Source organism: Melanotaenia boesemani, chromosome 8 (assembly GCF_017639745.1).
Source record: "Melanotaenia boesemani isolate fMelBoe1 chromosome 8, fMelBoe1.pri, whole genome shotgun sequence".
Taxonomy (NCBI): domain Eukaryota; kingdom Metazoa; phylum Chordata; class Actinopteri; order Atheriniformes; family Melanotaeniidae; genus Melanotaenia; species Melanotaenia boesemani.
In genome coordinates, this window is record NC_055689.1 from 9,018,650 (window position 1) to 9,044,425 (window position 25,776).

At 37.6% G+C, this 25,776-nt stretch overlaps 4 protein-coding genes and 1 non-coding gene across 5 annotated transcripts; 2 read left to right on the forward strand and 3 right to left on the reverse strand.

Annotated features, from left to right (window-relative positions):
* Positions 1-347: 347 nt before the first annotated feature.
* On the reverse strand, positions 348-6,353 carry casp8 (caspase 8, apoptosis-related cysteine peptidase). The gene is made up of 12 exons (XM_041991825.1): positions 6,061-6,353; positions 5,119-5,284; positions 4,777-4,952; positions 4,518-4,623; positions 3,543-3,672; positions 3,232-3,287; positions 3,058-3,130; positions 2,795-2,859; positions 2,589-2,700; positions 2,318-2,445; positions 1,710-2,101; positions 348-674 (listed from the first exon to the last, which is right to left on the reverse strand). Exons 2-12 carry the CDS (start codon positions 5,224-5,226, stop codon positions 539-541), a joined length of 1,482 nt encoding a protein of 493 aa, XP_041847759.1. The 5' UTR covers positions 5,227-5,284; positions 6,061-6,353; the 3' UTR covers positions 348-538.
* A 371-nt stretch (positions 6,354-6,724) lies between these two features.
* Positions 6,725-12,908, reverse strand: LOC121644110 (ciliogenesis associated TTC17 interacting protein). The gene is made up of 9 exons (XM_041991827.1): positions 12,275-12,908; positions 11,856-12,041; positions 11,690-11,745; positions 11,481-11,567; positions 11,133-11,300; positions 10,902-11,026; positions 7,334-7,410; positions 7,177-7,244; positions 6,725-7,012 (listed from the first exon to the last, which is right to left on the reverse strand). Exons 1-9 carry the CDS (start codon positions 12,402-12,404, stop codon positions 6,824-6,826), a joined length of 1,086 nt encoding a protein of 361 aa, XP_041847761.1. The 5' UTR covers positions 12,405-12,908; the 3' UTR covers positions 6,725-6,823.
* A 142-nt stretch (positions 12,909-13,050) lies between these two features.
* Positions 13,051-16,373, reverse strand: LOC121644109 (caspase-8-like). The gene is made up of 6 exons (XM_041991826.1): positions 16,135-16,373; positions 15,705-16,042; positions 15,577-15,611; positions 15,306-15,411; positions 14,670-15,216; positions 13,051-13,737 (listed from the first exon to the last, which is right to left on the reverse strand). The coding sequence occupies exons 2-6, from the start codon at positions 16,039-16,041 to the stop codon at positions 13,584-13,586; spliced, it is 1,179 nt and encodes a 392-aa protein (XP_041847760.1). The 5' UTR covers position 16,042; positions 16,135-16,373; the 3' UTR covers positions 13,051-13,583.
* Positions 16,374-16,443: 70 nt separating this feature from the next.
* LOC121644111 lies at positions 16,444-25,511 on the forward strand. Its single transcript, XM_041991828.1, has 11 exons — positions 16,444-16,462; positions 18,059-18,115; positions 18,646-18,719; positions 18,997-19,049; positions 19,132-19,286; positions 20,309-20,478; positions 22,329-22,462; positions 22,615-22,759; positions 22,926-23,031; positions 24,757-24,838; positions 24,942-25,511. Exons 2-11 carry the CDS (start codon positions 18,063-18,065, stop codon positions 25,026-25,028), a joined length of 1,059 nt encoding a protein of 352 aa, XP_041847762.1. The 5' UTR covers positions 16,444-16,462; positions 18,059-18,062; the 3' UTR covers positions 25,029-25,511.
* Positions 16,695-16,766, forward strand: trnae-cuc. Its single transcript has one exon. It is a non-coding gene; the product is annotated as a tRNA-Glu (tRNA).
* Positions 25,512-25,776: the final 265 nt, after the last annotated feature.

Below are 25,776 nucleotides of genomic sequence, written 5' to 3' on the forward strand. Positions count from 1 at the left end.
TTTATTTTGTGTACTCCACATCAACTCATTCACGTTTATAAAGAGCCATTTCATTACTTTTCTGTTCTTTTTCAAGTTTAAATTTTTATCTTTTTTAATTCAAATGGGGAATAATGGCTCACACGCTTACAATACACATGATTTTGAAAGACATTTTTCTTCATTTTCCATTAAATGTCACTCCCGTGAAGGAGCACTACTTAAAATTTGTAGTTCTCTACTAAATGCTTTATTAATATTTTACAATATTTGAGGCATGGGTTACTCAAACAGATTATCTCCTGGTTTACTCCAACCAAAAATGCAGGAGCTGTGATAATTTAATTAAAAAGAAAACTGTTCCAACACAGGGTTGAGAAAGTTTATTTTAAAAAATCAAAATGACATGTTTTCAACATTTGATTATTCATGATTTCTGGCTAAATGCAAATTCACCCAGTCATTTGTTGCATACACACACACACTCATATATGCCCATGCACATTGTAAACTGTAGTATTTGTGAGTTTGAGAAGTCTGGTCCTTGGTGACAGACATCTCACACATATTTAAAGACAAGTTTCTTGGTTAGAGTGTATTTGGGCTCAGGCATTTGTTTGTAGTTTAAATACACTCCTTTGCTGACTTCCCTGTTCACACGTGTCAGGACAGTGAGGATGTCGTCATTCTCCGAGCTGCACAGAAAACAAGGGAAAGAAAAACATCTTGAATAGTGATTTTTTTTTAAGGCAACAGTGTCCAGATGTGTGACATAACAAAGTTCTAAACGTTCAAAATTCCTTTTCCTGAATAGTTAAAAAAGTAAATGTGTCCCCAGTTATTAAAAGTATTTTGCATTAATTACAAGAAAAAAGTCTGCATATTAATGTACAGCTACAATTATAGCTCAACTAGGCCATTTAAATTGACAATTGCCTTTGTCTCAATATTCCCAGGAGAGGAACTGAATTAGTCAAAAGTAGGTATGATTCAAGGACATAGGAGGCAACATGCCATCTTTCAGCTTGTTAGTAGGAATGCACAGATCTGATACTGGTAACGGTACAAATACTGAAGAAATTTCTAGTTCGGGTATTGGTGACAATAAGCACAATCAATGGGTGCATATCTGTTTAGTGTAATTCTATGCAGAGCGCTTTGAGTGGCGTCATGCACGATTTGACATGTTTGATCAAGTTTGTGAAGCTCATTTAAGATTGTTAATGCTGATTTAAGATTGCTGTACCAGTGCACAGTTGTTAAATAAGTGATTCAGCACATTTATATCTGTTTTTAAAAATTAGAAAGAAGAAGAAATTTTTAAGTGACGTCTGATGTTGCCTCACACAAAGAAAAGATCTGTCTTTTCCACACAGTGACACATATTTTGTTAGGTAGTTCAGCGCTGTTTTTCTGTATCGTATCAGTTGATAATTAAATCCCAGATATTGGTATCGGAGGTGAAAAAAGTGGATCGTGCATCCCTATTTGTTAGTACTGGGCTTTTTCCATTTGACCCATTACATTTTTACTATTACCTTTTTAAAGCTAGACCTAACACAATAAGATTGTTCTTAACATCATAAATGTGCTGAAAAAATTATTGTATATATTGTCTTATTCAAAATGCAACCATGGAATCATGCATTCTTCCACAACACTCAGACCCCGAAAGATGGCTGCTGATAGCTCCGAACAAGAGCAAAACTTTCTCTTTAGGTGTCTCTCACCTTCTAGCTGATTTATCCAGCTGCTTACACAGCTCCTGGATGTAGATGGAGCCTGTGGAGGTGTTTCGAAATGACTTGTACTCTGCCACGGTGGCCATGCCTAACAAGAAATCTGCATCCCAAGGTACTGTCTGGCTGACACCGGAAGATGCATCATCCTCGATGCGGTTCTCTGTTTCCTCCTCGTTCTGTCCTCGCTTTGACAGGCAGGGTGGGGCTCCTATCTGCATGCTTTTCCCCTGGCACGCTTGGATGAAGAAGAGTTTTGGCTTCCCTGCCAAAGTGGGGGCCCTGCCACTCCTGAACGACTCTGTCAGTTCTTGTAGGCGGACTTCTTTTTCATCAGAGCCATAGACACACCCCTTTTCCCCATGGGAAAGCACGCATAGCACCTAATAGAGAGATCAGAGGCAGCAATATATAATATATTGTATATTGGGTTTCAATTCCACCCACTAACCCTTTCATAAATTTAGCTGGTTTTAAACAAGCAGTTTTTCTTCTTGTCTAGCTAAATAAAAAGGCATATTCAAAATACTTAACATGTACAACAAGTTAGACAATTAGTCTTTAAAGATACAGCTCTAACCATGTGTGGCATGACTTACCAAGGCGTCATCATCTGAAAAACGTCTTGTACCCAGTGTGTGTATATTACGGCGAATTTCTTCTGCAGTCAGGTTGTTGTGTATTACCACTTGAAAGCCAAGGCGAGTGAACACTGTCTTCAGAGCATCTGCGTAACACAGGAAAAAAGAAAAATGGAAGCAGAATAGTTTGCGATGAGCATTGAATAATCATTGTTACTAAGTCTAGTCAGATACACTACTTATACATGCGTAAATCAGACCATCTGTTAAAAACAAAACAAAAACATACTTGCATCCGCCTGAGTTCCAGCCCGTGTTCTCAGGTTGGGCCCTGTGAAGTGCTCATTGTTGATGACTACGCACAAACCTCGAGGTTTATGAGTCAGAGAGTAGTACTCTGTCTAAAAGGCACAAGCAGAACCACAAGAATAAATATTATCCCACACAGAGGGAATCAACAGATGAGAGGCAACTGTGTGTCTGTGAGAGGGTTACCTCATCAGAAAGAGATGATGACTCCGTGTCTGGCTGTGCATCAGAGTAAATGCTCTCTCCTCCACCTGAAGAACAAATGAAGCATCAGTTTCATAGAAATAAAAGTGTGGCATTGAAAAAGAACAGAGGTTTTCCAAACTTCAACTAAGGAGTCGTGTACAATGACTCACTAGCTGCCAGTACAAATTAATATGAAGCTGTTAATTAAATGAAAATGAACAATACATCGATCTAAAAAAAAAAAAAGAAAAAAAAAGGCTTACAGCTGGGCTGAGTATCCGCTATGGACAGAAAGGGCTGTGGTGGCAGAGTGGAGGTGGTGGTGTTGTTCAGCCCCTATGGGAAGAAAACAATCATGGTAATCAGTTAATTAACTTACTGGATGATTAACTGTTAATAAGTATAAATTAGTAAATTATTGATTTCCACACACATACCTGTTGATCCATGCTGTAATGAGGAGGTTGGATCTCTTGAAGTGGCTGTTGCAACGCTGCAAAGACAAATGGCAAATGGTACATGTTCTGCTCTCACTGACAGCTTCTCTAGCATCACTACAAAGTGATTCACACAAACTGGAGGCAGGGAAGCCATTGTGTGCAACTTTGGGTCCAGCTTTTTTGCCACCAAAATGCTGAATCAGCAACCTTGTGGATAACACTGAACAAAAGCTGTCCTAAAAATGTTAACATTTGCCCTCTTTAATAGAAATAGTTAATATTCAAATGTGTGGAAGTGGGTCACATACCTTCCATGTAAGTCCATACAGTCGTTGCTAGTTGTTGATCAAACTGTTGCAGCACTTGATAGAGTTTGGTAACGTTCATTTTGGACACTATTTCCATCTTTTCCATTTCAGTAAAAAGGTCCAGAGCTGTCTGTAATTAGTAAAGAAAGGAGTGTTTTATGTTTTTTTTTTATTGGTAGAAGTTGAGCAGTTTCATGGCAGCTCTAGTAACCCATTCTGGTGAAGCTGATAATCAACAAATGAAAGCTTTATGTTAAAACATGCAACCTCCGCATCCTGTAAGTGTTTATACTTCATACAGGACTCACAGGGCCTTATGAACAGGGCCTCCTTGTTTGTAGCCACTTTGGGTATAACTTGATTTCTATGACAACTTTGGTGTTTCAGTTGGTCCCTTAGCCATCACTGACTTCCTGGGGGAGACTTGACCCCTTCCAGAGCAGGTGACATCTCAAAGATAGAGGGGGCTGCATCGTTCAAAATATGTTTGACTGTCATCTTACTTTTCTTGTTTATGTGGCTCAGACACCATGAAAAACTCTTAGATTAGAAAGGGAAAGCACACCACACTCATGAGCTAATTCCACAATATTCCACATTTTACAACTGATTCCGTACACATTTTCCACATCGCAGAAATCATAGGGCCCTATACTACAACATTCATTACTTTTGTTCAGATATGTATCTGTTAAAGAAATTTCAGACTATACAGAATTTCAAAATGTGTAAAGTTCTGTGCTTTTTAAATTGTGTCATGAACAAAAAGCTGAAACAATTAACTATATTACTACATGCTGATCACAGTGGAGATATGTTATGTTGGTAATGTGTTAAATGCTTGAGTAGAAAGCAGAAAACATATTGTGACTCATTCGTTCTTATGCAACTATGGGTGTGGCTGGATTTTTTTTTCTGAGACTCTTTTTACTCTCCAGGTGAGTGTGTACAGGTGTGTGTGTGTGGCATTCTTACTTTGCTATTCTCAAGCTGCCTTTTGCCCAGTTGGTCGCTCAACAAAAACTTCATCCTGCTAAGATTATCCTGAGTCATGTCTTCATATATCTTGTACAGCATTACTCTGCAATAACAGCAAGGTGGAGAATGTGAAAGAGGAGATGGAAACAAAAAACAACAAAGGACTTTGGAATCAAATTATCAACATTTTGCACTACTGCACTATTTTTACTCCATGCATCCTCTATACTTAAAGCTATTTTTGGAGAGCTTTTACCGATAGTTAGACAGGATAGGAACAGCATCTGTTTCCTCTTGTAATCTGTTATCATTCTGCAGTACACGGAGAAGATCTGCTCGATGGATAGTCTCAAGCAGCTGACAAAGGAAAGAACTATTTTCCAGCAGGCCCTTTTCCTCGAGTCTTGAGAACAATGTCTTTGCATCTTTGATCTGTATGAGGACAACCCAGAAACACATGAACAAAAAGACACTTAAAAAAGAGAAACTTTAGAGGGTCTGTTATGAATAAAGATTTACAGAGTGTTCGGGTGATGCATGTTTTCTGTACATAGCTCTGAGACAAGCGCAGAGGCAACAGCTAATATTGAAAGCTCACCTTCTCCAGACTCTTCCTGTTCATAACGTCACTACACAAGAAGCAAAGCTGTGCCACTTCTGAGGAGTCCAACTCTTCATCTATGTGGTACAGGACCAGTTTCTCCATCTCGCGTCAGCTGTCACGAGCACAGACTGGATTCTCAACTTGCAGAACTTGGTTAGGGCTGTCAGACAAAAAGAAATATGGCAAAGAACCAAAAACATAAAAAAAAGTTTGCTGAAAGTCTTTCAAACTCCTTGTGTCAGATACAGGCAACTCACAAAATGTAGGTCATGACTTCCTTATGCTCACAGTAAGACTGTACAAATCAAACACCAACCATTACCATGCCAAGTTACCACTGATCTTCCAAATATTCCCTCTGTAAAACATCGTGATTAAATAAACAAGAATAAAAATATATTCCATATTTTTTTTATTAGAGAATCCAATGTGTTTCTTAAAAATAGTTTGGCTCAGTTGTGTTACTACATTACAGTACACTGAGACCCTCACACAGGAAGGTATTATCTTGGTATACACTTGGTTTTTAAAGCGTATTTGTTTGTTTTACTATTAAAATATGAAGATTTCGTGTTTTACATGACTTTTTGATGATCATTTATTCACAGTTGGGTAAACGCGTACTGCTCTCTTCTTATAGTGTTTCATGTATATTTCCTTCGCTTTATAAATAACGTTATTTAACTGAGTCGTAACAAACAACCTGAACTTTTAGCACGTCTGACGTCACTAGTTAGTGATCTGTTACTAGTTAGCTTCTGTTCCCAAAGTGTGTGATGTTCAACAGGTTCTTATGAGACTGTGTCACTAAAAATCAAGTAAAATCAGTTTGTCGACGTTTTACTACAGTGTGAAGAGTGCCTAACGTTACCCGTACGGTTTACCGTTAAAACTAGTTTTCAGGGGTAAGATAAATGACGACGTTGTCTTACTTACGGTTGAAAACTTGTCCGTCAAATTTAGTCCAAAAGAAGAAGAAGAAGAAGAAAAAACAAAAAGAAAAGGAGGAAAAATTCCGGTAATGTTGCCAGAGAGCAAAACTATTCACAGGTCTAGTTTGGGTTGTCTCGTTGCCGTTTTTATCTCTCGTCGTGTTTCACTTTCAGAGGAAATACGCGTTTTTAATGAGCAAACCTTTCAGAAATTAAAAGCTCGAAGGGACGTAGAATTTTAAATATCATATGACGTTTCTAATTGATTGTTAATTTGAATTAGTCCAGCTTACATGTGCCTACACACTAGTCTAAAATATGTTAAGGTGGTTTAGGCTTTCAGGTTTTGAATAACATTGCATACTTTTATTTTGATGAACAAGCTTTTTCCTGTTTCAGTCGGAAAATACCGTGTTTTTCTTTTTTTTTTAATAAAATAAAAATAAATATGCTTTGTCCAGACATGACTGTAATGTGTATTGTGTATGTACATAACTTTGAGACAAGACTATCTCCCAATGTCTCAAACCTAAAACAAAGTAAAACTAAATAAACTTAATAAATGGGACATGTTGGAGCTTCTCTGGAGGAAATGAAAGTTTCTTCTAGGTAACTTCTTAAAGCAGACAAATAAAGCATGTTATCTTGGGAAAAAAAAACAGATACTCTTTAAACTAGTTTATTCCTTATAGAAAAAATATGACAAATGGGCATCAAGTTATAAAATTACAACTTAATACATTTGAGATCTGCTCTGGAGAGTACTTTCAGGGTAAGTGGGTGTTCCGGTTTGTTTCTGGAGGAGAACTGGGGGCAAAACAGAGGAAATATTTCTTGGCAAACAAGAGGACATCATCTGGTTTCCTCAGCAGCAAGGACTGCAGGAAGTCAGAAATGAGGGCTCGGATCTCTGGGTGCTGTCTCAGGTACAAAGCGTGGTCTGCCTTCAGCTCGTCCTGCCACAGAGACATGAACACACATTCATTCATGTTTTTTTTTTTTTGTTTTGTTTTTTTTTGTATGAGATAAAACGTTTGGGCTAAATACAATAATTGTTGTGGTGCCAGAATAAATATAAGTACAATGATAATGTTTATCTCATGAGAACATTTTTGGTTACCTTTCTGTCCAGGAAGTGAGAGTGCAACTGCATGTCTTCTTCCAACACCAGTGAGTTCTTCTTAAAACCTAACGTGTATGCACACACACTCAAACCACATAAGGGATTTTACTTTCATAACAGAGCATCCTGTTTCTCAGTGTATGAGAGTAGTTACCTTTGTCTATCTCTGATGGTAGCTGCAGAAGCCTCATGATGAGAGGTGACCCCACCTGCATTCGGCTGGCCAAGCGTCTGATCAGGGAAAAATAAATTGGACAATAACTTAAAACCTCAGTTATCTAATTTTACACAGCGATTTACTGAGCTTTGTCAGGCATGTATTTGCCACATTCAGTCAGTTTTATTTACAATCCTAATGTTATTTATATTGTCTATGAAACCCTGAACCAGTGGAAGCCATGTTTTCAGTCTAAACACAATCTGTCATGGTTCAGATCTATTACTTATACATTTCCAGGATGATCCGTTGCAACTGGATAGCACTAAATACAGATATGAACTTAATCAAGATATCAGTAGGAGCTGGTTCATAACACTTCTGTCCAACATTATTGATTATCATTATCTAAAAGCAAACCCTCCTGGGGACATATTCTGGTACCCCAAGAGGGGTAAAAAAAACATACATTGTGCTAAAAGCAGTATAAAAACTAAACGGATGACTCATTCACCACGTGCCACATGATATTAATTTCAAAGACGTTGAGGAATGCAGTGACTGGTGGGGTAAACAACAGCTGAGGACCTGCTTATAAACTGACTCATGACTGACTTTAGTGTTTGTCAGAGGTTTATTTCTGTAAAATAATAATTCTGCTACTTTCTGTCCCTTATATCACATCTGTTACAGAACTGAGCTTTTTAAAAATGCCTGTAAAAAACTCCACAGTAAATGCAACTAAGCTGAATCTGAGCAAGTTAATGTCAAAATAATGCCACAGGTCAGTTACTGGATGTTTGTGATTCTACAGAAATGTTAGTACACCTGCTGATGTTCCGTTTGTGATGTGTTGGTTAACGTGTTTATTTGCATACGGTGCAGGTACCTGAGATTAAATTACATGTGTTAACTCTGGATACATGTTGGGAAGGATTCTAACCAACAAACTATGTCCTGTCTACTGATGCAAATTTTGTTTGGCCCACACTTTTAAGGATGATGTGACTGTCAAAAGGTCAGACAAAGAACACTCAGCAGTTTGGATAACCAAGACAGATGGTTCGTGTGACTCAGCTTAGAACCTGGCTGCAGGTAGAGCCAAAATCCTCAACAGCAGAGGTCTTCAGCAGAAGGTCTGTGACCCCTAAGGGTCCACAGAGATACTGCAGACCCCTTTCTTAGGGGTCATGAAATCTTTAGTTGAACAGAACTTTTTTTTTAAGTTAATTTTTATATTATTCTATCAGTTTTCTTCCCACAAATTCAAACACATATGAACATGAAACCAACATATGTGGATAAATTGAAGAAAAAGATAAATATTTTAGTAAAAAATGCACACATTCAGCCACACACAGGAGCTTTCTCCAGCTGGGCACCCGTTCACTCATAACAGGAGCCTAGACCCATCCCTCCAACCCTCCTTCACACCAAGTGGGAAACCAGCCCCTACTGCTTCTGTACCAATCACAAGGCTGCATGTTACATGCTGACTCTGCCAGGTCACTGATCAACTACAACCAGTTATATGGACATTGTCACGAGCAAAAACGGATCGTTTTAGTAACTCTACCAAAAGCACAAAAAAAAAAAAAAAACTGTGAAAATGTAAGTGGCAAGGCAGCACCTGCAGCTGATATGGATAAGTCTAAACAAGACAAGACCTGAATGTATACAGATAATTACATGAAGTTTGGATTTACATGTAACTGAATTATGCATGTGTCTTATTTCTATTGAGCTGTGCACTGATGAGGAATGGCTGGTTTAACGTGGACTAGTTGTACTTATAACTAGACTCCAAGACCCAAAGTCAACTTTGCAAATCTTACTGATATGTTTGCTGAGCTTAACAAATGTAACAATTATAAACTAAATAGCAATACACATCCCATTAAGCTGTATGATGGTCCCTGCTCCATCTTTCCATCTCTTTGGGGCTCCTTGGCATGAGAAACATTGAAGAGTCCTGCCCTACAGCATTGTGACCTAGTGAATTACACTTTTGAAATTTTGGACGGCAGTATGCTTTCTCAAACTGTAGTATTGTCCACCGAGGGTGAATACTCTGGATATCAAAAGAGGCAGCTCCTGAGTAAGAGAGGTGCAGAGTGGAGTTGTGGGTCTGTCAACTCCTATAAAATGATTTCCTTCAATAGAAGCACAAATAAGTGAAGCAAAATGAGGTGCTGCAGTGTTTCACTGTCTTATTTTCAAAAAGGGATGCCAGAGACGTACACTTAGGCCTCAGGCAGATGAAATTTGTTTACTTGAATGCAGTCTTAAACATTTTGTTCATAACATTGCCTCTGGCCACCAAAGCAGCATTTTGTAAATAGAGCCCATGTGCATAGTAAATGGCCTAAAACACATACCCCATAAAATAGTGTCCACTGATTCCATATTACATATTAGCTGAGTGGTAAATGCCCCTGTGGGTTTGCTGCAAATATGTGATTCCTTGTTACACAAAGAGATTCTACGTGTGTTTTCTAGTCTGTTTCTATTCATGCATTTTCCAGTATGGGCTCTAATTAGCTGACCTTCACATATAGCCCATGTGAGGCCTACTTGTTACCACCTCCAGAGATAAAAACATTCACAGAGATGTTAAAAGAGATGTTTGAATGTGAAAGATTGGTGTCTAATGGGGAAAACTGAATCTGAGTCACTTAATTGCAAAGTATCCCATAACATGGTTGTGTATGCTGAAAGGTTGATACACCCACTTGAAGTGATTTGTATTTCTTTCAAAGACTTTATGCACATTAACAGAACTAAAGACAACTTTGCTAGCCACCTCCAACCTGTCAACGATCTAAATGACATGACTCATCAACTATTTCCAGTGTGAGCCAGTATACAGTATACTCACAGGACTGACCAGTATCTTCTTAAATGTTTTCAGTATCTCAGATATTAGATCACATCTTATTCTTTTCTTCCTCAAGGTTTATTACTGGGTAGGATGACTACTGTACATCTTCCATTAAAATAGTCACATTAAAATAATATACTGCTACAATCTGGTGATAATAATTTCCACCATTTCAAACTAGTTAATAAAAACGAGTCTTATTCATTTTTTTTCTTTTTGGGGGCTTTAAACAAGAAGATGGCTTCAGATTTGTTTAAGTGAACAGATACCCAACTAGTGACAGACTCCTTGAAACCTTTCTTGTTTAAAGACAGAAAAAAATAAAGGACAAGTAACTAGTATAAAACCAAAAGTATAAAATATTCCCCATCATTGGACTCTGGAACCAAAAACTTAGACCACGCCTTTGCCAAGCCTGTTGAGTAATTTAAGTCTTTAAGTACCACAGTATGAATGACAATGACAAGAGGTTTTTTTTTTTTTTGCATTATCGGCAACGCAATAGGACCTAAAGGAATGAACGAGGATTTCAATGACAAGTATCGCCACACTGAAATTCAATCTTAATTCAAGTATTAATGCCACTGCAATCATAGCTGTTATCCTTTAAGAGGTTGCAAACACTAAAAGAAATGCAAAAGTGCACAAAACGGAGGTAATTAGTTCACTAGTCACTGAGCTCACCCGTCATCCAGAAAATAGCACTGCCAGATGGTGGGGCTGTTGTCCGCACAGTGAACAATCCTCTGCACCCCGAACACCTCCAGGACCTCACTGCCAACCTCCAGCTGCTTTAAACCCAGCTCACTCTGACAAAAAAATCACAGTTTACATTTCATACATGTCATTGTTCATTGGTGAACCAGAGTAAATAGAATAAACCAGAATATACATAAACCAGAATAAACCACTTACAAAAATGATGTGGATCATTTTTAATTGTTGGTCCAAGGAGACAAAGACCATGTGCTCTGGCACTTTTCTCCTTAGAGCGATCAGACGCATCAGCAGAAAGTGGGAACCCTCAGTTACCAGCCCTCTCAGGGCAGACATGGGGTACGAGGCACTCTCTTCCGTCACCTCCTGAACACATTTTCATACACAAAAAAGAAGTATGGCCTACAGCAAATCTCCAAGCAAAATATTTACTGCGTAGTAATGAAAAAAAGAGTTTATGACAAAGTGTAACAAAACAATAGTATGAAAAGCATCTCTTCATTATTGCTGATCTTTAAGCATGACCCAAACTGTTTTATTTCATACCTCTCCTACAGTGGTAACTTTATTGATCTCCATCTGCCCATCATGCTTCACCATGTGACATCTCTTTTCCACAGTGTGGTCCTCAAGCTGAAGACATGTTTTAAAGAAAATTAAACATATACAAGTGACAAAGTTTTAGAAGGCAAGGTAGTTTTTCTCTTACTGCAATTGCTGGTCCAGATGAGCATGGTATAGTTGTAATAACTCACTTTTAGATACTCATAGTAGTCCTCTTCCAGCACCTCCAGGTCAACAGTTAGGTAGGCTTGTATTGTCAAAAGTGGCAAAAATGAGAGCGTGAGGTGTACATAACACGTCTGTAAATTACAAAACAAGGGAGACAATCTTGTCTGAGATGCTTCTGTCTTCTCTCACCTGTCACTGTTATTCCAAAAGGGAAGCCATCAGTAGATCCCTGGCTCTGAGAATGCACTAATATACAGGGCTGCTGGACTCTACTAGCAAACTCCACCTTCACATTAAATTCCCCAAGGTCTCTGCCGTCCTCTGACACCATGATCAGAGACTCAGCAAACACACACTTCTGCAGCTCTACAGGCTCTGAGAGAAAACGACAGATGCTTAAAGGTAATTAAATGCTTATGCTTACTTTTTAGAAACCTCTTCAAATGATTTAGTTATTTATATACAATACCAGTCAGAAGCTTGGACACGCATATTCATTTAAATGTAATGGGAAGGTGTGTATACAAATATTTGATCATTTATGTACCAGTAGCAAGTGATGAAAACGTAAACACACTACTCTGTATGACATATTAATCTTAACTCACCAATATCAGATATGAACGTGACAGCTTCGTCCGAGGCTAACTGTTCATGTTTGGTTTCTTCGGTCACCGCAACAGCACCGCTAGATGTATCGTCGTCTGGTGGGACTTCCGCCATCAATGCAACCTTCATTTACCAAAACAAGTCCCTCTGTCGTTGACTATGAAGTTGTCGTCCACCTCCCACGACTGTCATTCACGTATTTATTTATTTATTGTAGTATATACTTCACTTTACAACTCAAACACGGAAAAGGCGTACGAATACTAGTTGTCATGGTAACGACGCAGCACTATCTTTTAAGTACGGAGACACATCTGGAGGTAAAAAGCGGTAAAGCTTGAGGATAGGAAGAAGTTAAATATCGTATGCTAAAATATATAGGTACCCCCGCTTCTTTTGATTTATTTTTTGGCTTGAGGTCTCGATCTACACTCCTTACCGGTTGGTGGCGGTACTGAACCATAACGTTGTTTCTTAACCGCCGACAAACACAAGAGGAGGAGGAGGACGTAACATCAGAAATAATAAAATTGGGAAATAATTTAAAAACAAAGTCAGGTTTACAAGTAATCAGATGAAATTAGATGCGAGTTCAGCAGTAAGTAAATATTAAGTAAAGTTTTAACTACTGAAACTTTTAAGATGAAGGTCAAAATGACAGTTTAAGTGTTTTAACAAAAAAAGAACCAGCCTGAAACAAAGTATTAACACTAAAACTATCTTTATACAGTAGCCACATCACTGAACCTGCATATAGACAATAAAAGAAGCAAAATAATGATTTATTGTTTTAGTATGTGTCACAAACATCTCTTACAGCAATGCCATTGTTTTTAATATTCCATTTATTTGAATTCCTTTTTAATCTCTTGGGATGAAATAAAAATACTTTATTTTAATATTTTATTTATCAGAGAGGGAAACTGCAAAACAACCAAGAAACAATAATAATAAAAAATACATAATTCAACAAACAATCTGGATTGGAATGTTATTTATGTTTGGTCTGAAATGTTCAGTAATTTATGCATATATCACATAATTTAGACTTTTACTTTTAAAAAATGGCTTTAGATTTTTTTTACATGAAAATGAAGTCTGTGACACACAATGATTACACTTAACTTTCTGATATTCTATAGTGGAAAATTTGTGTTTATCAAAAACAAACAAAACAAAAAAAAAAACAACAAAATAATAAAACATTTTAAATCTATTTTTAAAATTTTAGGAAACCATTCACCGGAGTTAATTATACATCCTTACTTCAGAGGTGAAGTGTGCACTGGCTGCAGGCTGTGTGGAGATTTAGTCTGACGTGTGATGTGGTGACAGCACAAGTCTCTTTCTCAGGGTGTACTTCACTTCAGGGATCTGCTTGGCTTCACCAGGAGAACTGGAGGCCTCTTTTTTACTTACTTCACCATTCACATACTGAAGAATGAAGTTGATGTCCTCACCCCTAAAATTATGTGTACAAATGGCAAATATCAGTGTTAATGCAAAAATAAAGAAACATCAAACACAAGAACGCACCAATTATATCAGGAGATACGAATTTCACATCCAGAAATGGTGGAAAATTTTCAGTGCAATAAAAACTCATTATAATTTGTTAATTTGTTTGAACATTTGTTCAACAGACAGATAATTGTTAATATCATCACTGACAAACTTAATTGTATTTGAAGCTATAATCAAATTATACAGTTAAAGCAAAAACAAAAAGAAGTTTCAAAAGAGGCTCTGACATAATTTTCTACATGCCAAAGATGAAAAAGACCACCCAGGCTGCTGCTGGTGAAAGGTACAAAAGTCAATGTAATCATCCCAGAAGACACAGATGACCTGAATATGTGTGAGGGTCTCATTTATGGAAAGGTTTATCTTGGGAATATGCTCCCATCGAGATGACATCTATTCATGGACTCGATGTTTCATAACTTCTTACAGCTGACTTCACAGCTGTAAGAAGTTAGAAGATCACCTGATCCTGGTCTCCTATTAAAACTGCATCTTAAAGATGAAAGTCAGACATGAGATGTCTTTATCAAACACTTGATGAGTTAAAATCTTGCATTCAGTAAGAATGGACACAGATTACTCTTGCAAAACTTCAACTATTAGTATTCTGAGTTCCTGGAAAGGTAGTATGATGTAACACAATGGTAAAATTGCCTATTTCTTAATCTTTTCTTGTGTGCTGCTGCTTTCAGTTCCAGATTTACTTGTATTATCTAAGTACAAGGACGTTGGTTTGTGAAAACAATGAAAACCATTTATTTGGTCTCTTGTCTGTTGAAGCAGAGTTCAAACAAATTATCAAAGCTTTTTTTTATCGTACTTTAAAAAGATTTTCTATCTGAAGACAAAATTATTTCAGTTTTTATTTACCTCGGACAGTGCTCCTTCAGCTGCTGACACAGAGACTGGATAAACCAGCTCCCATTTGTACGGTGTCTAAACGATACATGATCTTCAACAGTGGCAACAGCAACCAGATAATCGGCTTCTTCAGGAATGGATAGTAAACCTGAATCATCAGACTCCAGACCTTGCACTAGCACCCCTTTCTGTATCATACATCCTTGGCAGGCCTGGATCAGGAACACTTTGGGCTTGCCTGTGAGGGGCGACTGCTCAGTCCCTTTGAAAATTCTTGTAATTTGCTTAATGTAAAGAGGATTCCCGTCAGTGCCCAAAACTGCACCTTTTTGCCCGTGACTCAGAATGCAGCAGATGAAGGCATCGCCATGCCTAGGAATACGTTGAGAGACAACAAATCTGCCCCTGGACCACTCCTGGACATTAGACTTCTGCAGTGGCATGACATCAGTTGGAGAGGCTAACCATGTCATCGTCTGTTCCATCTCATCTTTGGTTTGGTCTTTAAACATCAGCACAGTGAATCCAAGCCAGCTAAACACCTCTGCCAGGCTTTCTGCAGGGGATGTCATTAGAGACAAGAAAAAGGAATTAAGCTTAAACCTCCAACAAACGGGACAATATGACAAAGTGTCTGAAACATACGAGCGTCGTTCTCCGTTCCAGGTCTCTGTTTCCCTTTAGTGAAATTTTCATTGTTTATGATCACACAGAGCCCAACAGGCTGGCTTTGCAACTGATAAAGATCATCCTGAAAACAGCAAATAATAAAGATGAAGAGCTCTCTGTTGATTAGTAATTGATAGAAAATTGTTTCTGATTTACGTGAGGTGGAAAAATTTATCCCATATATTATGTCCCTTCAATAAATCCAAGTTTAAACATACAGCAATGTGCTGGCTTAGTAGGAGCTCACCCTTTTCTGAATCTTCTTGTCTAGTTCCAGATCACCTGAGTGAAAGTGAAACAAACCTCGTCATAAAACAATGTTTGTGTGAAACATACATGAAAACAAAATTTTGAGTGCAGTGTTTGTTAAATTACCACTATGAGTGGAAGAGGCTTGGACGGGTGCAGGTAAAGGCCGGATGTCATTCAGCGGTATACTTTGCAGCTCCGGGAAAGTCTCTTTAATGTCGTCGTCGGTTTGCAGGAGACTCAGGAAGTTTTGGCAGGAGGCATCTCCTTTATTCATAATCTTATCCACAAGCTCAACAACGTGTCCTTCCACATTTTCTCGGTTGATGTTTCTAAGGTTGTTGTACTCGCGTAAAGTTATTATTTCATTCTCGTAGACTTTGTTTAGGATAAATTGGTGGTCTCCACATAGAGTACTCTGAATGGTTGTTTTATTTCTCCTCACTATTTCTTTAGCCGACATGCTGAAACAACGAGAGAAAAAAAGAGAGAGGCATATAGATGGGTATTATTCAGTCATAACCAACTTGGTTACATCAGTCCTCCCGCTACATACCTTGGTAGTCCTCTTCCTCTTCCTTATCCCTCGCGGAGACGACGACAGCTCTTCTTTCCTAAACTCTGCGTTCAGACAGAAACCTACCTACAGGACCCACCTGTCACCTTTGGTAAAAGACCTGCTGGCTAATTAATTTTAATTTTTGTGTTCAGGCGCCAACAGTTAGCGCCTTTTCCTGTATGAAGTCATTGTTTTCTGCAGGAGCAATGTGAGAAAGTAAAACGTGCTCGCCGGTCGCCACCTAGCGGAGGAGTAGTAACTTACACTGGCTGTATGATCGATAGTCCCACCTAACTGTCGTCTGCTGCCCCCTGTTGCCAAAGAGGTAAACTCCAAACTCACAAAAGTTATACTTCTCAGTGTCGTCAAGGGGCAGAAATTAACCTGTTTATTTTCATTAGTGCCAAACAAAGAAAATACAAACGGGGGAGGTTTAAAGTATTTGTACTATATTTGGTGTCAGTTTGATCAAAATATGTCAAAAAAAAAAATCTACATACAGCATCGACATGCCAAGCAGTATTCAAATCAAAATGCATGAGTCAGTTTCTCAGTTCTCCCTGGTGGTCTAGTGGTTAGGATTCGGCGCTCTCACCGCCGCGGCCCGGGTTCGATTCCCGGTCAGGGAACAATAATTTTTTAAACAAGTACAAACTCAAACAGCTTAGGCAACATTGATGTAGAGTAACATGTCAGTTACTGTAAAGCAATTTATACCACATGTATAAATCCAGTATAATTCATGCTGTTATATACTCTAGGAAAGAAAGCTGTCTTCAGTCCAGAAAACCACCTGAGTGTTCCTGTTTTAGGTCTGGCAAGCCTCTCTTTCCTTCGACATATAAACAAACTGCAGAACACACCGACATTGAGTATCAACACTTAAAAAAAACAATCACGAGGCCAGAACAAAGAAGTCATACATTTCTGCAAAGCAGTACGAATGAAAGATGTTAGAAATAGATGTTATTATTGATGAGGTTTCCCTAAGTTCCAGAGAAAAAACTCTGCTAGTTTTGTTAGGTGAGTTAAGGCAAGCCAATAAGCTAAATCTGCCAACCCCCGTAAGTATAAAAATATACAAAGTATCTAAAAGTATTTTAACATATTAATATTTTTTTCATTTAACAATATGTTTATGTGGTATTAGTTGGAAAATATATAAATAACCCAGTAGCAGCACAATTAGCTGAAATTAATCATCTTAGCCTCTTTAGGATTGTACAAAAGGCCCTATAAGTTGCATATTGTTAATTTCAGTTATCTATTATAAATAATCGGGGCAGCATTTTGTCCCTGTGGGGACACCGTAACTGCGCTATGACCGAGCGCAAATAATGGATTATAGTAGCGAAACGGCTGGACAGAGTTAGCCCCAAACTATTATCCGCCCAAAGAACTGTTTCCTTCATTTGTGTGCGTTAATGAGAAGTCAGGCTGCTGTTTCGTGTGTTAGTTTCAGAGGAGGAATGTGGAAACTTTTTTTTTACAGTTATAACTTCCAAAGTAGGAGCATTATTTGTTTCATTGTTCAAATTGTTCAATTAAATTTTCAAATGTTAAAATAAAGCCACACGCAAACATGTAATACATTAACTCACTTACTCATTACACATTTACAGCAACACCATAAAACCCACTGACAAACCAAGTAGGCAAAAATGTCTCATTTAACAAGAACAAAATGCTCTGCAGACAAATTTAGACATATCAGGTACATGTCAGGTTTCTATTCTGTCTACAATATTTAAAAAACGCCTTTCTGGGGTTTAAACAGGATGCATAAGCTCAGGGTGATAAAAATGTGTTCTTGTGGTAAACACGTAAGTCAAAAGGAAGAAAGAAGAGGAAGAAAAAAAAAGACGTTTTGGTTTCCTGTAGCTCTGTACAGTATGTGACGTCACGCCTCATCTTTCCCCAGAAATATGTCATTCTGTCTTTTGGCAGCGAAAGGGGCAGAGGGGAGAGGCAGCAGGAGGTAATGGCTTTCTATTAACTCTATTCTCATCTATATTAACATACAATAGCTAACAGGACACTTTTATTTTAGTGGTTTTATTTACGGGGAGCTTAAACCACATTAGTGAGCCACAGCTTTGTCCATTTTTCAGTGTTACAGCTGTGTGTAAACAAAGACATCTGATAACACATTATTCCAGTCTTGTTAAGAAAAACCGTGTTTCTAAACCTCTCAAAATGAGAAATTAACACAAAACCGAGAAAAGTAGATTCTTTAAATATAACTATATCCCATGAGATGTCTTACAAGAAGTCTGTTTCTATATGAAAGCACTTAAAGGAAAGGGGAAGTCTGAAAAGTCAGGAAATCACTCAGTGTGAAGAGATGCAGTGATGTCCAACACAGGGCTGAAAGCTAGCTGCGTAGTATACTCTGCTTTATATATTGAGTTATTTGTATATTTACTTGCTTACAGCGGTTGGGGGGGTACATTGTGTCAGTGGAGAGTTGCTACAAAGAAAGATAAGTTTGTGTTTGTGTGTGTGTAGGTTGGCTATGAAGTTGCTTCCTGCTCTTCCAGTACTTTGGCTCACTCTCCTCATTTTGAGGGTCTCACAAAGTGGTAGGTGACTTACAATGTTACTCATTAGATACATAATTGAAATACAGATAAGATAAAGTTGTGTAAACACTCAACATTGAATTTAACAAGATGTATTCAACATTAAAGTAAATCAGCTTTTTTGCAGATTGATGGGAAAAGAACAAAATGCCCATGAAAATATGATACAAAAATTCAAATGAATTTATTTGAGTAGTGCTACACGACGCCTGGTATACGCGTCGGACTGTACTGACACTGACTCACGTTTCTGTGGAATTCTGTTTTCTTATAACAGAGGCTGAAATCAGTTACACAGATGCCTGTCAAGAAATGATGCCTGAAGACCTAGTAAGAGTCTAAATCTTCTTTTAACACTGAAAGCGTTTTCAGTTTCTATATTTCCTTCTGAATGTTTTTGAAACATTTTCAGGTCCATGTGCAGAATTCTATTGGCATGGAGGATTATAAGGAAATAGATAAACTAGAAGGAACCTCGTTCTGCTTCCTGGACCTTACTTATATACTAAACTGCTCCTGGTCATTCTACACTTCTGATGAAAATGCACAGCTTTCTGTTCAAATCAGGTATTTATTAAATATATTTATATATATTGTATCTGTGCTGGTTCACTTTTTTATTTTCTTTATTTAGTTTATTTGTCAGGGACCATGTAAAATAACATTATGTTCAGGGTAAAGCTTCTTTCTACCAGATTATAGCATTCTTGCTCATTTTCATCTGTAGTTCCTGTGCCAGGCAGAAAGAAAATGACTAAAAAACAAAAACGCTAAGAAGCATAAATAAAATGAATAGAAGGAATCAGTGCTACAAGGCTTGTTTTTTTTTTTTAAATAATAAAAATGTGTGGGAAGCTTTTTCCTTTGGGCTGCAGTGTGGTGTGGTTTGAGCCTCGGCTGGAGGGAGGTTTGAATGGTGGCCTTGTACTCCAGCTTCCTCCCACTGTCCAAAGCATGCATGTTAGGTTAATTGATCTAAATTCTGGGATTCAACATTGCCAACTAGGATGTTTGTTCAGAGGTCAGACACACAAATGACTTAAGAGGTGGGGTTGCAGGACCATGAATGATTTTATAAACCAAGCATACATTTCTATACATCATCATGTTAACAAAGCTTAAAATGTTATGTTCAGCAAGTAAAGGACAGCAGTGATATTGCTGCGGTTCAGTATCTTAATGGCTTGTTTATACAGAGATTCAGAGATGTATTATGTGCTTGTGACCAGCCCGAGATACAATGAAGAAAGTTTGACAAAATCATTGCATTCAGAAATTTTAGCTTCTCGTGTGATTGAATTTCTGATACATCTGAAATGAGCAAGATTGTATTTCAAAGTGTGGCTTATGTGTTTTATATGCTTTTAAAAGCTAAACGTTGGACTGAATATAATTCTCAGATACTTGAACTCTGTTTTGTTGTACATATTTGCTCCAATGTGTCTCTCATTGGCATTATGAGACTATTCATGTTTGTGATAAATTGACTAATCAATGCCAATCTACAGGATCAAAAACACATTTCCTGAAGGAAATAAAGTAGAATTTTACATTGCCTTGTGTAACTAATTTTATGCCTCTTCTTCCAGTGTTTGTGATGAAAACAAAGTAATAACTTCTCAAAGCCAAGCTTCTGTGAAAAGAGATGGATCTTGGACGTTTCCTGATCAACAGATTCAGTCTGTGATCCTCCAGTTTAACATGTCCGGGCCAGACAAGTGGGAAACGTACACCTACGCATACGACCATAAAATACTAAGTAATACTCCAAGATACACACTGTTTCTGTTTAGAAGTTGCACATTATAAATATATGAGAGATTAGATATCTTCTGGTCTCAGTGAATCAGTAAAATATTTGGAGGGCAGCAGTTTTAAAAAACACTGGATAACAATATAAGATGAATTATAAATTCATAACTAAATTTCTTTAAATGATAGCTATGTAGAAAATATAAAAACAGTCATATGAGATGTATTTCCCTGCTGCCAGTAGGCGTTGTAGTTTAGGGGACAACTTGTTGGTCATATATAAAGAAAGCTATGACTTGTTTAGTCATTGAAAATGTAGAGTTTGTTCCACCTTGGTAAAGTTTTGAAGAAAGACAGCTGACACACATTTACTATGCAGTTGTTTTCTGATGTGGACCTGCCTGTCTGAAACATCAGAGCTGAAGAGATGGTAGGCCATATCATGACTTGGATGCTTCAATCATGTCATTTAGTTACCAGATACTAGTAACATTTTTCAGGATATCTGACTGCAGTCTGATAACCAGACATAACTGTATGTCATCAGTGTTCAACCAGTAGAAGATTTTTCAAAATCTTTATCAAAAATCTATCTAATACATGTTTAGGTATCTAAGTCAAGTCTGAAAAATGAATCAATATGCTTATCTAACAAGGCATCAAACCACAACATGAGCAACCGGTATGTTTAAGGGCAGGGGTCTGCAGCATTTACAGATAAGTCTTTTTTTCCACTTGTCCCACTAAATTAACACAGTTTAGTCGCAAAACCTATCTGACCCTTAAAAGTAACTTAGAATAAACAAAATTTTTTACATTTTATTGCTGTTCATGGGTCACAGCAAAAGAAAAAGCCAAACTTGTGCACTATCCGAGTTGACATATCTACACAGCAGCGCTATCTGGCAAACTGTCTACACTGATCGACTCATCACAGGTGATTGAGTCTGTTAGAGCTGAATCAGTTAGTTGTGATGTTTGTTGTCATTTTTATGACCCTGTCCTTAACTTATCTCTAATTTCCTGAACTGTGTCAGATTTGTTCCTTGAGTCCAAGTATAGATGCTGTAATATTTAAATGAATTATTCCTTTGTGAATTCTCTATTTATGAAAGTCTTCCCACACTTTACCATCTCTTATGTTGCCAGAAAACCTGCAGCAGTAGTTGAGTTTAAGGACTTCCGCTTCTTTGGAGTAAGCACTGCCTCAGCTTTCCATGAAAATAGGAAACAGCATTTTGTACTGCATTTTAGTACTTTTCAGCAAATGCCGTGTGTTTGTTCTGGAAATGTCTTTCAATGCTACGTTTTTTGTTGTTCGCTCATTTCTCGGCACAAATAAAGTTGTCAGTTAATGTGAATGTTCTGGATCTGTCCACGAAGAATTACACTATTTTGCTTTAGAGCCGGTGCAGAAAGGTTTTACAGCCGTGGGTTGCAGACCACTGTTCAAAGGTGTTGCTATACACCAGTAGTGATAGTAATCTTGGTATTAAACGAATGAAATACCAGTATTTATGACGCATTAACACAGTCTTGTTTCATTGCGACATTAATGATAATATTGTTATTAAATCTCAGCTAATGACGTTTTTAGGTTTTACTTCAATTTTCAAAGCTCCTTATATCTTATTTTAAAAACAAATAGTTTTGATCATCTGAAAGGTTCATTTAGGTTGAGGTCAAACCCAAAGTAGATTTTATAGAATGAGTTATCAACTTTTTTTTTCATTAATTATATTCTGTTAATGTCAATGTCATTTTTATTTATATAGCACATTTATACAGCAGATGCTTTACCAAAACAATAAAATAAAAAAACACTCACTAACAGTGGTTGTGTTGTGTGTCCTGCAGGGCACGTGCCTCCACCAGCGAACATCTCTGCATCAATCATAGATGGAAACCTTCATGTAAAATGGGATCTGGCTTGCAAAGACTCAAGCAATAACTCTGAATGTTTTGAATATGAGCTGGACATGGGGCAGCAGGTATGGAATATCTGGTTCTGAGTTCGATGGGTGACTATACTTTCAAAGCGAGTGTGCATCTTTTCTTGTGGTCATGAAGAAAAAGGGGCAACTCTGATAAGATTTTGAGGGTAAACCTACTAAGAGTTTCTTCGTAATTCTTTTCAAAACAGAATCCCAGACACTTGACGGGTGTGCTGTCTCATACTGAGCCGAATGTAGATTCCTCCCTTACCTACAGGGTGAAAATGCGGACAAGATTTCAATATGATAGCTGCCGTGGACCTAGACATTGGAGCGACTGGAGTCACACTGTTAGTGAGTGCTCTTTGATAAAATCATGCCAGTTTGATTGGTGCTTGGTTCTGACGGCTTTGCATCTGGAAACCTGAATACGCATATAAGTTATATATTTTGAAAGCCAGGTCTTTAGTGAAAGACCTCTTTTGATCTATGTGTGTGTGTGTGTGTGTGTGTGTTGCAGCGGTGGAACAGTCACTTTACAGTTTTGACCCTCTGGTGATCGTCTGTATTTCACTTGGAATACCCATGATGCTCCTGGCTGTGCTTCTGCTGGTGCGCCATCAGAGGTATAGTATGTAGCTGAATGTTTGCGCTTTTTGTTAATGCATGACTTGCACACATTCACATGCACTCACAGCTCCTCATGATTTTTCTTGTTTATTTTTGTTAGATTTAATCCCTAACTAGTCCAACTTGCATGGTTTATTAAATCAACACTGATTTAGGCTGATCCAGTAGATGTAGTATTTAAAACACTCAGGATGTCTTTGTTTTATGTCAGAGAAAAACATTTCCCTCTCCTCCTGCCATTGTGTTTTTACATTGCAATGCATTCTGGGGGATTAAAAACAAATTGGACCTGAACAGCTGCTTCTTAGATAAGGCACATTTTAATTTTAAACCTGATGACAACAATAAAGACAATTTTTGGTTTGTATAATAAGTGGAAGACGATCAGAGTGGTGGAAAAGTGAGACTGGAGTGTCTCATCAACAACTTTATTCCAAAGCAGATGGAGGTGCTTTACCTTCTGTCATCAGCTGTTCAAGAGTAAACATATTGTACTGTGGAAAATCTTCACATGAACACCATTTAATTTAGTAAAGATTGTGAAGTAAAAACTGATAAATCTGGACACGTTAAGGAATATTCAACCCAGAATATCACCCAATGTGTCCATAAAGGTGGAAACTGTTAAAAATATGCCATAAGCACAGACGATTGTTGAATATTTACATTTCTTTTAATAATTAATTTTAACATCTACAATTCTTAGAAATTGGAGTTCTCTTTAAAAATCATTTTCATGATCTTAGCCTCGTCTTATAATATGAAAGTGACTTGTCAAAAAAAAAAGAAAAAAAAAAGCATAACTTAGTCAAGAATAAGCAGATAAGTTTGTTTTGCCAGCAGAAACTGTAATGATGTCTCCCACAAGACCCCAAATTCAGCCACACAGTGATTGTGATTTAAACACAATTTGGTTTATTGAAACCGAGGAATAGAAGAAAGAAACAGGATCCAGTCCGACAGAAAGTGGCAAGGAATTCCTGAGGTGCTGCAGGGCACAGGATCCTGAAAAGACTCCAGATATTATCAGTGAAGATCTACAATCCAAAGGCGTAGTGATAAGGCAGGCATGGGTCATACACAGAGAGGCAAGAAACAGACTACTTAACAGGGGCAGGCAAAAATCTGTAGTCACTTCAAAACAGGTCAAAATCCAGATAAGCGCTTGGCAGGAAACAGTCCATCAGGGAATGAGGCACAGGTAATCTGAGGGTCAATAACAGGAGTCTGGAAACAAGAGAGGATATCAACAAGACAAGTACGCTGCCCATCTGGCAGAAAAGCAAGAACAGGAGAGGGTTTAAGTAGGGCGGGGAACAGGCGAGGATAGTGGGATAGTCAGGGAAGCCACAGGTGGAGCAGATGAGGAACTGGAGGCCCAGCAGAGCAGCAAGCATGACAAGAAGCAGCAGAGCTGCATGTGTAATAAGTCAAAAAGAAGAACTAAGAGGATAATTATAGTTTTTTTTTGTTATCTGAAAAAGCCACACCTTAGCATTTACCCCTGCACTTCCTTAATTTGCAGAGTTTACCTTTTATGAGTTTTGCCAAAAAGAGGAAGAAAAAATACAAAAAACAAATAAATTAATAAATAAGACAGACAGTGCAATTATAGATGAAGGAAGGGTGGATTTGATTCCATATTTTCTTTTTTAAGGTTTAAAGCTTGTGTTTTAAACTGTATCCTTACACTGCACTTTGTGTGTTTATGTGTGTTACAGGGTGAATAAAGTTTTGTTCCCACCGATTCCTCACCCCCCACCAAAATACAAAAATTTCCTGGAAAGAAATGATCAAATGAATGTAAGCATTTGCTTGTACCCAATACACATATATACTCAATACAGTCACATTTGACCAGTCATGCAATCAGAAAAATGTATGTTTTTTTTTTTTGCATTGCCAGTTCTTCTATCCTGCACCACCAGCTAAGATGGAGGAGGAGATCACAGAGGTGGAGGACACAGAGCCAAACCCTGAAAAAATATACTAACAGCAACACAGGATTGATACCATGACAGTGGATGCACTGCCTGTAATTTTTATATCATGCTTCCATTTAGAAAGCAGTGCATTTTGCTAAATGCATGCAGAGCTGCAAATGTTTATTATATCATATTTTATTCCGCCTTATATAATGAGTACCAGTGTACTGCGTCTTGCTGAGTGTTGAACAAGCAGTCTCGCAGCTTCTGTCACACTTTGACCTAAAAAAAACTGTCCACATGGGGCTACGAAGTATATTTGATTTATATTTGTTGGAAAAGTAAGTGAAAAGTTGTGTGCAACTTCTTGTTAAATAATGTCATTATCTTGCAGTCTAGGTCATGATGCATTTTAACCTATTTCATGCTCTCATTGTTTCTAACGCATAAAAAGTGACTTTCAGATTTCATTGATCCTAAAATGTTTCTACAAAAGCTTCTACAAAACATGTATATACTTTAATGTGCAATAAAGTGAGATGTTAAATTGACTTTAGTTCTTTTTTAAAAAATGGATTTCCAATATTTTAACAGCTGTTCATAAGAGTTTAACTAACATTTAATTTGTCTAATAGTGACAATTGTGGAAGTAATTTGAATGCATATGGTAATTACTCATATAATAATCACACGTGTAATCATTTCTTTTATTCATATCATACATTTATTCATTTATTACTATTACTATTACTATTACTATTACTATTACTATTATTACTGGTTTGTTAACAAAGGAGGAAAAAGATATCAGCAGAG

Excerpts from the sequence above, each read along its gene's own strand:
- LOC121644110 (XM_041991827.1), bottom strand. The coding sequence starts at position 12,404 with ATGAAGGTTGCATTGATGGCGGAAGTCCCACCAGACGACGATACATCT. Across the intron at positions 12,042-12,274 it reads CACGTTCATATCTGATATTG|AGCCTGTAGAGCTGCAGAAG; the intron begins GTGAGTTAAGAT and ends GTTTTCTCTCAG. Across the intron at positions 11,027-11,132 it reads AAATGATCCACATCATTTTT|AGTGAGCTGGGTTTAAAGCA; the intron begins GTAAGTGGTTTA and ends TTTTTTTGTCAG.
- LOC121644109 (XM_041991826.1), bottom strand. The coding sequence starts at position 16,041 with ATGTCGGCTAAAGAAATAGTGAGGAGAAATAAAACAACCATTCAGAGT. Across the intron at positions 15,612-15,704 it reads AGCCTCTTCCACTCATAGTG|GTGATCTGGAACTAGACAAG; the intron begins GTAATTTAACAA and ends ACTTTCACTCAG. Across the intron at positions 13,738-14,669 it reads CTGAAGGAGCACTGTCCGAG|GGGTGAGGACATCAACTTCA; the intron begins GTAAATAAAAAC and ends ACATAATTTTAG.
- casp8 (XM_041991825.1), bottom strand. The coding sequence starts at position 5,226 with ATGGAGAAACTGGTCCTGTACCACATAGATGAAGAGTTGGACTCCTCA. Across the intron at positions 4,953-5,118 it reads ACAGGAAGAGTCTGGAGAAG|ATCAAAGATGCAAAGACATT; the intron begins GTGAGCTTTCAA and ends GTCCTCATACAG. Across the intron at positions 3,673-4,517 it reads GGCAGCTTGAGAATAGCAAA|ACAGCTCTGGACCTTTTTAC; the intron begins GTAAGAATGCCA and ends TACTAATTACAG.
- LOC121644111 (XM_041991828.1), top strand. The coding sequence starts at position 18,063 with ATGTCATTCTGTCTTTTGGCAGCGAAAGGGGCAGAGGGGAGAGGCAGC. Across the intron at positions 19,050-19,131 it reads AAATGATGCCTGAAGACCTA|GTCCATGTGCAGAATTCTAT; the intron begins GTAAGAGTCTAA and ends AAACATTTTCAG. Across the intron at positions 22,463-22,614 it reads AGCTGGACATGGGGCAGCAG|AATCCCAGACACTTGACGGG; the intron begins GTATGGAATATC and ends TTTTCAAAACAG.